Below are 15,890 nucleotides of genomic sequence, written 5' to 3'. Positions count from 1 at the left end.
CCTGATGAACATAGATGCTAAAATCCTCAACAAAATTCTAGTAAATTAGATCCAGCATTACATTAGAAAGATCATACACCAGGACCAAATGGGATTTATTTGAGGATGCAAGGCTGGTACAATATCTGCAAATCAATAATGTGATACATCACATAAACAAATTGAGAGACAAAAATCACATAATCACATCAATTGATGCAGAAAAAGCATTTGACAAAATCCAACACCCTTTCCAGATAAAAACTCTCAGCAAAGTGGTAATAGAGGATCATTTCTCAACATAAGAAAAGCCTTATATGACAGACCTACAGCCAACATCATACTCAATGGGAAAAAACTAAAACGATTTTGTCTAAGAACAGGAACAAGACAGGGATGCCTACTTTCACCACTCCTGTTCGACATAGTACTGGAAGTGCTAGCCATAGCAATCAGACAAGAAGAAGAAATAAAAGGTATCCAAATTGGAAAAGAAGTAAAACTGTCATTATTCACAGATGACATGATATTATATGAGTACATAGAAAATCCTAAAGACTCCATCAAAAAACTACTAAACTTAATAAATGAATTTGGAAATATAGCAGGATACAAAATTAACACTCAGAAATCTATGGCTTTTTTATACACCCATAATGAACTCACAGAAAGAGAAACTAAAAAATAATCCCATTTTTTATTTTTAATTACCATTTATTTTATTTTTAATTACCATTACAACAACAAAAAATTAAGCTACCTAGGAATAAACTTAACTAAGGAGGTAAAAGACCTGTACTCGGAAAACTACAAGACATTGAAAAAAGAGAAGACATAAACAAATGGAAGAATATACCGTGTTCATGGATTGGTAGAATCATCATTAAAAAGTCCATACTATCCAAAACAATTTATAGATTCAATGAAATCCCCATTAAAATACCAACGGCATATTTCATAGACCTAGAACAAACTCTCCAAAAATTCATATGGATTAAAAAAAGACCCTGAATAGCCACAGCAATACTGAGAAAGAAGAACAAAGTTGGAACGATCACAATACCAGATATCAAGCTATATTACAAAGCCACTGTTCTTAAAACTGCCTGGTACTGGAACAAGAACAGACATATAAACCAATGGAACAGAACAAAGAACCCAGAAATGGACCGAAGCCATTATACTCAATTAATATTTGACAGAGGAGGCAGGAGCATACAATGGAGTCAAGACAGAATCTTCCGTAAATGGTGTTGGGAAAACTGGTCAGATACATGCAAAAAAATGAAACTAGACTGCCAATTTTTACACCATACACAAAAATAAACTCAAAATGGATAAAGGACTTAAACGTAAGATGGGAAACCATAAAAATCCTAAAAGAAGCCATAGGCGCAAAATAGCAGACATTTGTCATAGCAATATCTTTAATGATACAGCTCCTAGAGCAATGGAAACTAAGGAGAAAATAAACAAATGGGACTACATCAAAATAAAAAGCTTCTGCACAGCAAAAGAAACCATCAACAAAACAACAAGAAAGCCCACTGCATGGGAGAACATATTTGCCACTGTTATCTCTGATAAGGTTTAATCTCCAAAATTTACAGGGAACTCATACAACTTAACAAAAGGAAGATTAACAATCCAATCAAAAAATGGGCAAAGGATCTAAGTAGACACTTTTCGAAAGAGGACATACCGAAGGCTAAGAGACATGTGAAAACTTGCTCAAAGTCACTAATCATCCAAGAGATGCAAATCAAAACGACAATGCGGTACCACCTCACACCTGTCAGAATGGCTATCATCAACAAGTCAACAAACGACAAACACTGGCGAGGATATGGAGAAAAAGGAACCCTCGTGCAGTGCTGGTGGGAAACAGTATGGAGTTGCCTCAAAAAATTAAAAATGGAACTCCTATTTGATCCAGTAATCCCCCTTGCAGGAATATATCTTAAGAAATCAGAAACACCAGTCAGAAAGGATATATGCACCCCTATGTTCATAGCAGCATAATTTACAATAGCTAAGATTTGGAAAGAGCCTAAGTACCCATCAGCAGGAGAGTGGATTAGAAAACTGTGGTACATCTACACAATGGAATACTATGCTGCTGTAAAAAAGAAAAGACCTCTTACCATTCACAACAGCATGGATGGAACTGGAGATCATTATGCTAAGCGAAATAAGCCAGTCAGAGAAAGATAAATATCACATGATCTCACTCATTTGTGGAATATAATGAACAATATAAACTGATGAACAAAAATAGATCCAGAGACAATGAAGCATTGAACAGACCATCAAACCTCAGAGGGAAGGCAGGGAAGGGTAGGGGGGAGTAAGAGATCAACCATAGGACTTGTATGCATGCATAATAGTATAAGCATAACCAATGGACAATGACACAGGGGCAGTGGGGATATGTCCTGGGGAGGAGGGAGTGGCCGGGGAGGGGTTGATGGGGGGAAAAGGAGACATATGTAATACTTTAAACAAAAAAAAGTCCACATTGAAATGATATTTGTAAGTCTGTTATCTTTATTACCACATGATTAAAGAAATGAAGCATGAAAAAAAAAGAGTTGATATATGTAAAAGTGCTTAGTCCTGGTCTTATATATAGTGAACACTCACAAGACATGAATTTTCTTCTTTCTTCATATCCCACCCCACCCTATGTAATGGCTAGAAAACTGTTAGCTTAATTATACACATGTAACTCTTCTATTTCCATTCACTCTCTTTTAGGTAGTCAAAGGTTTCCATGCTTCCTTCTTCCTCCCTTCTGCCCAAATTAGTTTTGTGTCAAGAGTAGCCTAAGGGATGTGGAATCACAAGGATTGAGCTCCAGTCTTGGCTCTGTCCCTAGCTTGCTTCTGGACCTTTACTTGATGGGCTTTAGCTTCTTTATCTGTAAAATTAGATGTTCTGATGACTTAATGCTATGTAATATAGTGGAAAAAGCACCCGAACTTGAGTGTAAATCCAGCCTCCACCAATTGCTAACCATGTGATTTGGTGAAAGTTGTTTTGTTTCTTTAAACTTTACCTTTCTCATCTGTAAAATAGGCATCACCATTCACCTCATAGAGTTATGGTCAGGACTAATTGAAATAACATATTTAAAGTGCTCGGTACATGATGGGGCATTTAATAAGTGCTAGTTCTATATTGCCTTTAGGAGGCTTTCTAATTCTAAAATCATGTGATTCTAGCCAAGAAAATGCAATCTCTTACCCTTTACTCTAATTTATAGCTCATACTCATCAGTCCAAGACTGCATGAGGGGATTTCTTTCATGAGGAAAATCTGTATATTGCAACAACTCATTTTAGAAAACATCCTTCATTGCATTGCCTGTGATTTTCCCAAAACTAATTAAACCCATAAATTTAGACTGTCACCACATTCACAATACCTAAGACACGATTTTTCTCTTTTTCTCCAGATAATTCATCCAGTATTTCATAGCAGGCAGCTTGGGTCACCTTCACCATTTTCTGTAGATCTTTATATTCTCGATAAAACAACATCTTTCTCTTGCCAATGTTAAAATCGAGAGCCCCCAGAGCCTCTCCTGTTCTCTCACGAAGTGGAATTGCGATGTGGTTTTCGCCATAGACAGAGGCCAAAAGAACTTCTGAACTGTCTATACACTTAAAAAGGAAATCCCTGAAGTCAAAACCAAAGAAGCATAAGGGTATCAGCGATCAGGAAAGTTCATAACATTCCACCCAAACATATTGAATCACTTTCTTTTGTGCCTACTACACTTCTACCCACCAGCTCTTGTTGCTATTTCATATGCCCTGGACCACTTCATCTCTTGATTTTACAGAGCTCTCCCTCAGCACACTCACTCATCTCCTCTTAGAGAAGCCTTCCCTCCCATGTAATCTAAAGTAGTAGCAACTGAGTCATGCTCCATCATGTTATCCTGCTTTATTGTCTTTACTGTACTTACACTTATCTGAAAGCTATTCATTTTTTGTTTGTTTACATGTTGTCCAGTAAGTATTGGAAGAATGCCTGAAGGAATGATGAGTGTTAGGTTCTCTAGAAGCAGCACCTGAGACAGGGAAGTGATTTATTAAGGGAATGCTCTCAGGAGAAACCTGTGCGGGTCTAAGAAAAGCAGGAGAGGGAAGGGAGAAAAACTACATAAGAATGTGATTTCAGGTAAAGTCTAACCTCAGCCTGATCCCAAGAGGAGCTCTGGGAGGCAAACTGTCAAAGTCTGTCCCACCTGGGTGCAAGGAAGAGGTCTTTTGTCTGTCAAGTTGCTCTGTGGGTAGGGAAGAGTGTTTACATAACTGGTAGGCACCTCCTGGTGAGAAGCTCGCATTTCTCAAGGGCACTCCTCCAGAGAAAGCTAACAGTGTGAGTCATTAGCAGTAGCACTTGCAGCAGCTGGCAAAAGATACCTGGGGGATCTGGGCTGGGCATCAATAGCATCTGCTTCAGTGAGAGACCTGAGGTTTTCACAGAAATGCAGTGGCATAGCGAAGTATAGACACATCTCTTTTTATCTCTTTTCCTCTTTCCCCATCTACACTGGGATGTCATTCTTTTGAGATATTTGTAAAAATGTTGGTGCTTTGCATTGCCTCAAAAAGCACATTTACAGTTTATAATATCATCAATCCTATAATGACAGGTAAGATCCTGTCTTTCTTTTTCTACTCCCACCACTGTGTGACTTTATAACCATAGTAATGATGCATCATGCTAAACTGATGCATTATTAAATGAGTCTGGGTATTACAAAGACTCCCATAAAACTCTTGAACACAACAAGGAATAATTATGTGGAAAAGAGTTTTTAACTTAATGAACATTCTGGTACTAAAATTTAATTAAATAGGTTCTTAAATATCAACTTAGCCTTCAGGCTCAGATAGGTTATTGGCTACTCAGCTACACTGACCCTCCCTAAGAAGCAGTCGGCCCCTCTTGCAATAGGAGTGTTCTCAGTAAAGATGTTTTGCATCTGTCCACAGTTTAATAGTGTTCCTGTATTCCACAGTTGAGAGGCAGTTGAAGTAACCTAGAACTGGGTATTTATTGAAAATAACATTCTTTGACTTCTGTCCTCTTTTGCCCAGCCTGTCTTCTTTAAATAAAATATACTTGTTCACAAGTTGGCTAATATTAAGATGAGGAATTTTGATAAGTGGTGTGGATGTAGTTGTCATAAACATGGTGGGTTTTGTTTAATTCCTTGTTTACAAGAAAATCAAAGAAAATAAAAGACTATCATGCTTAAAACATGCAATTTTAATATAAAACAATGAAATTTGTTTTAAAAAGGACTTGAGGGGAAAAGGAGTTAACATGACCCATGCAGTCAGGAGATTGTCTCTAAAATCCAATCAGAATGAAAGTCATTGTATACTAATAGGAGACAAAAGCTGTGTCTTCAGATCTATCACACCTGACTACGTACTCTGGCAAGCAAACAAAAACAGACATGAAGATGCCTCTCATACCTGAAGACGCATGTCTTCCTGAAGATGGTAGGGGGATTTTTGTGAATTTCTGTTAGACCTAGGGGCCCTGTGACCATCATGTTGCGTAAAACATAGTCTGAACCCTTGAAAAGAGGAAGATATTTCATTATGGAGAAGAACAATTAGACTTCATATTTTCATTAAAGCTTTTGGGGATAGATAAGTAGGAAAAATTTAGAAAAGTTTAGATGATTTCTAGTTTTAAGTACAGTGACATTTTACTTACTCAGTACCATTAAGGAATGAGGTGTTCCACAAGAGAAAAATGTCAAAATATGAGACTTATTTAAATGCAAAAGCATATTTTTAAAATAATTGTGATAAAATGCTGTGTTTATATTATTTTTCCAAAAAGTGCACTCTAGAAAAGTCCCCTTCCCCAGGCACACTTCAGGATAGGTCAAAAGGAGTTTTCTTTCTTGGGTTTTCCAAATTGTAATAGAAAGGAAAGATTCTTTTCAAGCTACTAAGCAGCTGGCTTTGCCTTGTGGACAAAGCCCATCTTTAGCTGGAAGTACAAAGTCAAAGTGCAGAGGGAAACAATATGAGAACTGGGGAGAGAAAGAACATGAGCGAGCCATGATGGCATTGAATTCCTGGATCTGGTCATCCTGGAAGCCAACTTGATGTCTGTCCCTTCTTCATTTCTGTCACATGAGTCAATCAATTCCCCTTTTTGCCTAAGGCAGTATGAGATGGATTCCTGCCACTCAACTGTGGACAGTTTGAGTTTGTGTCATGGGAGCTATGTCCCCAGTTAGCCCAAGAGCTAATTAAATATGGTTTTAAAATATCAGCAAGACAATAACATTTAGAAACTCTGTTACCCTTGGAAGGTCTAACACTGCCCAGCCTTGCCTACCTGTTCTGGGCTAGGCTCAATGAAGTATGTAGTGATGGAGTTAATGCTTGGTACGATGTTGTAGAGCCAGCTAATGCCAGTGATCACAACGTGCAGGATGTGCTCCCGGCTGTGGACGTAGTGATAGGCAGTGCTAAAGACATTGGCAACACCCTGTAGAGACAGAATATTTTAACTGCCTTTTCTTTTTAAAATAGCAAAATAATTAGAAATGTATCCATTGAATTATCTTTTTCACTAATGATAATCTGTTTCCTGCAAATTACTTCTCAAAAGGTAGTGCTCTAGCTTCTACTATGAAAAAAAAGGATCATTAAGAAATCAGAGGTGTAAAAAGAAATCTACCATAAGATCCACATAACTTGTATGTTTCCTGATAATCATCCAGTGAAATTTGTGATATGTGCAATCAGAAAATAGCGTCAGAACAAAATAAAATTTGAAATGAGAAAAAATGTTTAAAAGCTAAGATGAATGCTAGCCTTCGGCAGATGGTAGGAGTGCCCTGATCTGATGCAATATTAATGTCTGTATCTTTTTACATGGCTACTGTCATCAGATTAGCAGAACAGGATGTGCTGGGTTCCAAAGCTTGCAACATGCACAGTCTTCTTATGGGCACAAAATGATACTGTTCCATAGAGAAGCAGTGGGAAGTCCTTAAAACTCATCTGTGGTCTTGTTGTCAAGAAACTCTAGGAACCACAAAGTCTTCAAAAATATATGTAGCCCAGATGGTGTGGCTCAGTGGTTGAGCGTCAACCCATGAACCAGGAGGTCAGGGATGATTCCCAGTCAGGGCACATGCTTGGGTTTCAGGATGGAGTCTCTCTCATCATTGATGTTTCTCTCCCTTTTCCTTCCTCTTTCTGAAATAAATAAAAACATACTTAAAAATATATATATGCCTGGCTGGCATAGCTCAGTGGTTGAGCGTTGATCTCTGAACCAGGAGGTCACAGTTTGATTCCGGGTCAGGCACATGCCTGGTTTGTGGGCTTGATCCCTAGTGTGGGGCATGCAGGAGGCAGCTAATCAATGATTCTCTCTTATCATTGATGTTTCTATCTCTCTCTCCCTCCTCCTTCTCTCTGAAATCGATAAAAATAGGTTTAAAATATGTATATATGTACTTTATATTAGGACCCAAGGCATCTAAGGTAATAATACAGGAGCCTTTACCTCCAAGGACTAGAGAATCTATTTATAATTCATTTTGACATGTTCTCTAACAAGGCTGTGTATTAGTTCACCTACTGATAACTCCATACTCCTCCATTTTGCTTCTAAATATCTTCATATCATTATGTCAGATGAGAATGAATCTTATTATTTAAAAGATGTCCAGAGAAAAAAGATTCTACCACTTTCCAGTTACTCACCCAGTAAGTGAGAAGAGAAATTTTAAAATAATGGTAAATAAATATAAAGAGCCAGGGGCTTACAGGGAAACAAATGATAAGGCAGAGCAAGTTCCTGATTGCCGCTATAAAGGTTTTATAGTATGCCATTGCCTCCATAAAGGCTTTCAATCTTCCTCCATTGCAATTTCCATTCATAAAATTAAATTTAGATGTTTGTAGAAATGATCCAGTTATTGTATAGTTTTAAAAGTGCCTAAAACTTAAGCATTTTTCTTCATTCTTTATCCTCAAAAATTATAACACTGATATCAGGAGCTATGGGATCACATATCATATTTAGCACCATTTGTTGAAAGAGCAAAGGATTTCTAGGTTCCACTATTAATAAAAAATAAATATGTTCTTTCTAAAAGTTCAGTCCGACTATGTGGGTCTTAGTGGTCTAATAGTTGGGTTTTGGTTCTGTTTCTATGATTAATGCAAGGGATACATTAATAATCTTCCCAGATTATATATTATAATCTTCTGAGGCATAGTTGTGCAACTGAAGCGGGCAGTTCTTCCATGTGTAATGTGGAACCTCTCAAAATACTGACACATACACACAGGGAACTGGAACCATATGACAACCCTATCTACATGTATAGCTCTACCCTCATCTAGTCTCAGGTTTTGCTTTTTTTTAAAGTATAAAAGGAGAAGCCATCCTACCATTGCTACGGATGAATCCTTCTCTGACTTACCTGATAGAATTTGATCTCATGAGGCAAGAAGATGTTTATTTTCTGGGGATCTCTTAGTGTGTCAACAGCCAGGACCCCAAAGATCCTCATATATGCATTCTGAAGAGGCAGAGCCAGGAATGATCCATTTTGATCATTCTCCTTGCGGGAATGGTTCCAGAAGAAAATGTTCCCGTGGTGCTGAACTTGAGGGACATGTACTGGCTTCCCTTTATCTATTACTGTAAAGCTGAGGAATAGGAATATGAGGTTGGGAGAAAGGCACAGGAGGAGCTTTAGGTTAAGCCATGTAAGAAACTAGATCAACTCTCCATTCATAATCATTGGCATTACATGTCAGAGAAGTGGACTCATAAAATTACCAGTTTGGAGAATCTGACTTGAAAGAAAGATTTAAAAAACAAGCTTAGATCATAACAGAGAAAACATATATAACCAGGACGCAGGAGGCATACTTTAAAGATAAGGCAGAAATAATTGAGCTGGTATTGTAAAGCAGAATCCCTACATGGCCAATCAATGCCTAAGGTAAACTCTAGAAACCATCAAGTGAAATCACCTGAGACTGGAAACCAACCATTTCCACTCTAGAAGCGTTGGTGACCTGAGGCATTTCTCTCTAGGATTTCAATGCTAACTTACTTCAGAATGGAAATTATTATTTTTTTAAAGAAGGGTGAAATCACTCGGCTCATGTGGCTCAGCAGTTGAGCATCAACCCAGGTCCCTGGTTGGATTCCTGGTCAGGGCACATGCCTGAGTTGTGGGCTCGATCCCCAGTAGGGGGCATGCAGGAGGCAGCCGATGGATGATGATGTTCCTTTCTCGTCGATGTTTCTCTTTATATATACATCTCCCTTCCTCTCTCTAAAAATCAAAACATATTTTTTAAAAAGGAGGGTAAAATCAACTTTTCCAAGAAATTCTTACCTGATTCCCTTCATGTCCCTGTAGAGCACTTTGTTCAGTACAAATGGAGCATCATCTAAAGTACAAGCTACATTCCTTAATAGAACAGCCCCTCTATCAGGCAGTAGTCGGTTTTCTTCTAAGAGGGAAATGTGAGCACTGATCTTCTTATTTCCATGGACTTGAGCATCCTATGGCAAAATGTTGCTGATCATGTATTTGCCAATAGCTATTCTCTTAATCACATCTTCCTTCATTAGCCAGTTTGTGCCTTTAACCCCAATAATTTCATTTTCATGAATAAATAATGAAGATATTACTATTTATGGGCAATGAAGAAAAGTGTACACTGGCTCCATAGCTGTCACCCAAACCTGAGTTTTAGTGAGTGTAATGGATTTACTTTATGCCAATTGGACTGTTTTACTAAAAATAAATAAATAAATAAATCTCAAAACCTACTCAAATTTAGAGGTTTAAAACTTGGATCCCACCTGGCTGGCATGGCTCAGTGGTTGAGTGTTGACGTATGAGTCAGGGCACATGCCCGGGTTGTGGGCTCTATCCTCACTGCGGGGTATGCAGGGGGCAGCTAATCAATGATTCTCTCTCTCTATCATCGCTTTCTCACTCTCCCTTCCTCCTTCCCTCTGAAGTCAATAATATATATATATAAATTCTACTTGGATCCCTTTGGCCCTGGTCAGGTAGCTCAGGCAAGCATGTCAAAATCATGGTCGGTGGGCCGCATGCTTGCAGCTGGCCCTCTGGCTGCGAGTTTGACATGCTTGGGTTAGAGTGTTGTCCGGATATGCCAAGGTTGTGGGTTCAACCCCTGGTCAATGCACATGCAAGAATCAGCCAGTGAATAAATAAGTGGAACAACAAAAATGATGTTTTCTTTCTCTCTCCCTTCCTCTCTCTCTCTCTCTCTCTCTCTCTCTCTCTCAAACCAATATACATATTTAAAAAAAACTTATATCCCTTTGAACTATAGTCAGATTGTTTGGGCTTCAGTTAAAAGTATTTATTTTAGAGAGCTGGGGCAGGAAAATGGCTTCATTTTACTCATTGTTTTTAAAATAAATCTTTATTCAGATTATTACAATTGTTTCTCCTTTTTCTCCCCATAGCTCCCTCCACCCGGTTCCCACCCCACCTTCTGCCCTTACCCCCCCCCCCACTGTCCTCATCCATAGGTGTATGATTTTTGTCCAGTCTCTTCCTGAACTCCCCCATACCCCTTTCCCCCTGAGAATTATCAGTCCACTCCCTTTCTATGCCCGATTCTATTATAATCACCAGATTATTCTGTTCCTCAGGTTTTTAATTCACTTGATTTTTAGGTTCACTTGTTGATACATATGTATTTGTTGTTCATAATTTTTATCTTTACTTTTTTCTTCTTCCTCTTCTTTAAGAATACCTTTCAGCATTTCATATAATACTGGTTTGGTGGTGATGAACTCCTTTAGCTTTTTCTTATCTGTGAAGCTCTTTATCTGACCTTCATCTCTGAATGATAGCTTTGCTGGGTAGAGTAATCTTGGTTGTAGTTTCTTGCTATTCATCACTTTGAAAATTTCTTGCCACTCCCGTCTGGCCTGCATAGTTTCTGTTGAGAAATCAGCTGACAGTCATATGGGTGCTCCCTTGTAGGTAACTAACTGTTTTTCTCTTGCTGCTTTTAAGATTCTCTCTTTGTCTTTTGCTCTTGGCATTTTAATTATGATGTGTCTTGGTGTGGTCCTCTTTGGATTCCTTTTGTTTGCAGTTCTGTGCACTTCCTGGACTTGTAAGTCTATTTCTTTCACCAGGTGGGGGAAGTTTTCGGTCATTATTTCTTCAAATAGGTTTTCAGTATCTTGCTCTCTCTCTTCTTCTGGCACCCCCATAATTCTGATGTTGGTATGCTTGAAGTTGTCCCAGAGTCTTCTTACACTATCTTCAGCTTTTTGGATTTTTTTTTGCTTTTTGCTTTTTCAGTTGAGTGTTTTTTGCTTCTTTGTATTTCAATTCTTTGACTTGATTCTTGTGTTCCTCTAGTCTGCTGTTGGGTCTCTGTATAATATTTTTTATTTCAGTCAGTGTATGTTTAATTTCTAGTTGGTCCTTTTTCATATCTTCGAGGGTTTCGTTATATTTATCGGCCTTTTCTAGGATATTCTTGAAAAGCCTCATAACCGTGGTTTTGAATTCTATATCCAGTCGTTTGTTTTCCTCCATTTCTTTCGTTTGTGATCTGTTTCTTTGACGCCGCATTTTCATTGCTTCCCTGAGTTGGTAGGGTAGATTTGTGTGCTAGGTTTCCTATATGGCCCAGTGGGTCGGCCTTCCCAGTTAACCTGAGGTGGACACTCTTGGTGCACCCCTTTGTGGACTGTGTGTACAGCCTTGTTGTAGTTAAGTCTTGATTGTTGTTGGTATCACTGGGAGGAATTGACTTCCAGGCCAGTTGGCTGTAAGGATCAGCTGTGTCTATGCTGGGAGAATTTCAGTGTTGGAGACAGCCTTATAGGATTAGACTTGCCAAATTGCAATAGCCTCTGTGCTCAGCTTGGATGGAGTGGAGTCTCAGGGCGGAGCAGACAGTCTTGGCTTCCTGTCAGCCTTGCCCTTGCGCGCGTGTGCCTTCAGACCTCTGCCTTCCCTGGCTCCCGAGTCTCCGCCCGAGAGTCCAGATTCCCCCCACAAGAGCGTGGGTCCCCAGGGGCTTGCCTGGAACTGGGGTTCAGTGCAGTCTGAACTGGGGCTCAGTGCAGTCAGGAGCTTCTGACTCCCTTCCACTAGGGAAAGCCTGTGGCAACCTCCGCTGCCTTTGTGCGCACTGGCGCGCGTGCCTCCAGAACCCTGCCCACCGGGGCTCCTCCGGGTCTCCCCTGGGTCTCCGAGTCTCCGGGTGCCTTTCTCTCTACCTGACAGTCCAGACTCCCCTGTATGAGCCTGGGACCACGGGGTTTCGCCCGGGACTGGGGTTCAGTGCAGTCAGAACTGGGGTTCAGTGCAGTTGGGGGCTTCCTTCCCTCTTCCGCCAGAGAAAGTCAGCCAGGCTCTCAGCCACCCTCCCTCTGCGCGCACAAAGACCCTTTGCCATACCTCCAATTCTCTGTGAGCTTTTCTCTTTCCTTCTAGTTGTAGAATTTTCACTCAGCCAGCTTTCCTGTGGTTCTGGATGGTGTCCGTTCTGTCTTTTAGTTGTACTTTTGAAATTGTTGTGCGAGGCAGCAGTTTAGGTGCTTACCTATGCCGCCATCTTGGTTTCTCCCAAAAACTATTCTTCCATTTTACTCATATTTCTTAACCTTAATCTACTATTATGTGAACGTGGAAAAATGTTCTGAAGGAATTCTTAACATAGATTGGCTATGACATTTGATTTATGTCATTTTAGGAAATGATTTTTTTGGGCCTCAGATTGCAGACTTTATGCAATTACTATTTCTATTGAAATAACTGAAAATTCTCTATGCCTAAAATATTATTATGTTACCAAAATATTATGTGTTAATACATATACTGAACACATTCATAAGTTGGGGGACATGAGAGATACTTTCCTTGATATTTGTCTCATCTTTCTATATATTTAGATTTGCTTTACATGCCTTTTTTTCTGCCTTTATTTCTCCTTTTCTACATAAAAATCTATAGAGTAACAAAAATATAGTGAGGTTTCTCTTGGGATACTGTAGATCTTTGAAGCAAGTTGGAGTAATAGCTCTTTTTTTTTTTTTTTTTTTTATTCGTCTCCTGTTCCTAGTCACACCATTTCAAACTACATTAGAAACTTCAGCCATTCAGGACATGATTCCAATAATCAAGTGTTGCTATTTAACTGAGCCGAATGACACAGGTTCCCTGGATCAAAGGAATCTGTGATATATGTAGAAGATAGCCATGTTATTATTTCTGTTTGGGAGGAGCAGCAAGCTGGAAGTTTTGAGGGGGTGGCAAGGCTGTGGACAGTGGCCCATGATGGTCATGTGTTTTAAGTGACATGATTCTGTAATAGTCTCAGCTTGTTTCTAGTCAGTGTTATGAAAAACTAGAGGCTCGGTGGATGAAATTTGTGCATGGGGGGGGGGTATCCCTCAGTCCAGCCTGCACCCTCTCCAATCTGGGACCCCTTGGGGGATGTCTGACTGCCGGTTTAGGCCCAATCCCGTGGTTTAGGCCCAATCCCGCCGATCCCTGTGGGATCGGGCCTAAAAGGGCATTTGGACATCCCTCTCACAATCTGGGACTGCTGGCTCCTAACTGCTCGCCTACCTGCCTGATTGCCCCTAACTCAGCCGTGGGCAAACTACGGCCCGCGGGCCGGATCCGGCTGTTCTATCTGGTTCTCTTGCTCTCCCCTCTGCTCCTTTACTTTGAATTTATATTAGTTCACACAAACACTCCATCCATGCTTTTGTTCTGGCCCTCCGGTCCAGTTTAAGAACCCATTCTGGCCCTCGAGTCAAAAAGTTTTCCCACCCCTGCAACTGCTTCTGCCTGCCAGCCTGATCGCCCCCTAATTGCTCCCCTGCCAGCTTTATTGATGCCTAACTGCTCCCCTGCCAGCCTGATCGCCCCCAACTGCCCTTCCCTGCTGGCCAGATAGCCCCCAACTGCCCTCCCCTGCTGACCCATTTGCCCCCAACTGCCCTCCTCTGCCTGCCATCTTGTAGTGGCCATCTTGTGATGATGTGAGGGCGTCATGCGAGGGCACGAGGACCACCTAGGCTTTTATTAGTATAGATTGTGTGGTGTTGGATTCCACTTTATAATAATTTTATGTTTTAAATAGCTCTTTTTTGAACTGACTCTCAAAACATCATGCAAGGGAGATGTAGTTTGATCTCCTTCCACATCTCCCTCTTGGTATTTTTTTATATCAGTCTATTTTCTGTTCTAGGTTTATTTGAGTCTCAGCACAAATGAAATTAGAAATCCCAAGACATAATTCTGTCTTTTATACGTTTCCTCTCTGAGTCTGCCTTGCCAACCTGCAGTCATTCCAATTGCATCTTCCCTAGGCTTTAGGTCATTGTAATGTATTAAAAAGAGAGAGAGAAAAAAAAACACCATTTATCGCAATACCCAGCAAATTTTAAGAGAATTTAGTGTGCTCCTCCTTTACAACCATTGAATATCACCTACTGTGAGGAAGTTTTTCTTTTTTATGTATCATTTTAGAAAACATACCTGTGTGAGGGCCTTAAAGGTCTCAGTGTACACTGGCTCCAGGGATACCCCACTTATTTCTGCAGCGTGTTGAATTTGGTGCAGCCACTTCCGTCTGGCACTGTTCCTCAGACCCTCAAAATGGCTTCTTTCTAAGCTGGTCATCAGAAACTCCACAAGGCTTTCCAGAACCTGGTCTTCATTGCCCCTGAGTTCAGATACAACCAATTCTATGTATTTCTGAAACTGTTTTGAAGACAACCTTACTTCCTGACCAGGGTGTGGCTTTGGAAATTGGATGTGTAATTTAGCTGAAAGATATAAACACAAAACTAAGGACTAACCAAAAGCTCATTTACCTGTGGAAGAAATTTTCACTCTCCTCTTACAGCAAACTGAAGTCTCTTGACAACTGTCACCACTTTCCCCAATGGAAAATCAGGTATATTAAAGGCATCTAAGCCCAACGCAACATGTTACAGTGAATTCCTATGATAAACTCAAGATGAGTTCTATGTCATCTTTCCTGTTTTTGTTTTGTTTATTTAATTCTACCACCTAGTCAGGCGAAATTCCAGGGTTAACTTTCATTCCACCCTACATTTTACTATACATTTCCAATAGACTACTTAACTCTCTCCTGTTAATCATTGACAATGTATCTTCCTCATCATTCCTGCTTCCATAATACTAAACCAGTATTAATCACTTTATAAGTGGATTACCAATGGTAAGGCTCAATACATATTTATGAAATTAAATTAAAACACAACTTGAATTATGCAATTTCTTGGTTCAAAGTATATTTAGATCCAGTCCATTTTCTAAGAATATTTGCCCATAATACCATATAGGAATTATTTCTTTCAGTATCCCCATTCTATTCATGATCCCTGACTATGCCTTGTACACTTCTGCACCCACATCTATCTTTTATTGTTTTTAGCATACAATCATAATCTACTACCAAACCTAAACATTACCAATAACTTACATCTTCTTTTATGCCCTTGCCATTGTTCCACTCCCTGCCTATCCACATCCCCGCACCAGTATTCTGAAATTTTTCTTTCGCTTTATCTTTTCCTTCCTTTTCTTTTCCCAATAGTGTTATTGTGTGTGTGTGTGTGCGTGCGCATGCACATGTGTACTTCTAACAATTTGTGGTTTCATTTTATCTTTTTGTATACTTTAGAAAAAGGACATTATACTATATGTACTTTTCTGGGGCTTGCTTTTTAATTCAACATTATGCTACCATATACATCTGTGTTGTTCCTGTGGCTGTGACTTATTCATTTCACCATTATATAGTATGTCATTTTGTAAGTATACCATCATCAATTTA

General features: G+C 39.6%; 1 protein-coding gene across 1 annotated transcript in view; it reads right to left on the bottom strand.

Moving 5' to 3' along the window:
* Positions 1-15,890, bottom strand: part of EFCAB5 (EF-hand calcium binding domain 5) — a gene marked incomplete at its 3' end in the record, with an annotated part of 98,231 nt that overhangs the window by 20,944 nt on the left and 61,397 nt on the right. The window contains exons 12-17 of the mRNA XM_080677330.1: positions 14,564-14,853; positions 9,398-9,567; positions 8,468-8,696; positions 6,361-6,513; positions 5,478-5,581; positions 3,407-3,660 (exon numbers count right to left, since the gene is read on the bottom strand). Coding sequence (XP_080533456.1) covers positions 3,407-3,660; positions 5,478-5,581; positions 6,361-6,513; positions 8,468-8,696; positions 9,398-9,567; positions 14,564-14,853 — 1,200 coding nt within the window. The remainder of the gene's footprint in view (positions 1-3,406; positions 3,661-5,477; positions 5,582-6,360; positions 6,514-8,467; positions 8,697-9,397; positions 9,568-14,563; positions 14,854-15,890) is intronic.

Source organism: Plecotus auritus, assembly GCF_963455305.1.
Source record: "Plecotus auritus genome assembly, chromosome: 7".
In the NCBI taxonomy this organism is placed as follows: domain Eukaryota; kingdom Metazoa; phylum Chordata; class Mammalia; order Chiroptera; family Vespertilionidae; genus Plecotus; species Plecotus auritus.
Note: the sequence above shows the minus strand (reverse complement) of the source record. Positions and strands in the feature narration are given on the sequence as shown.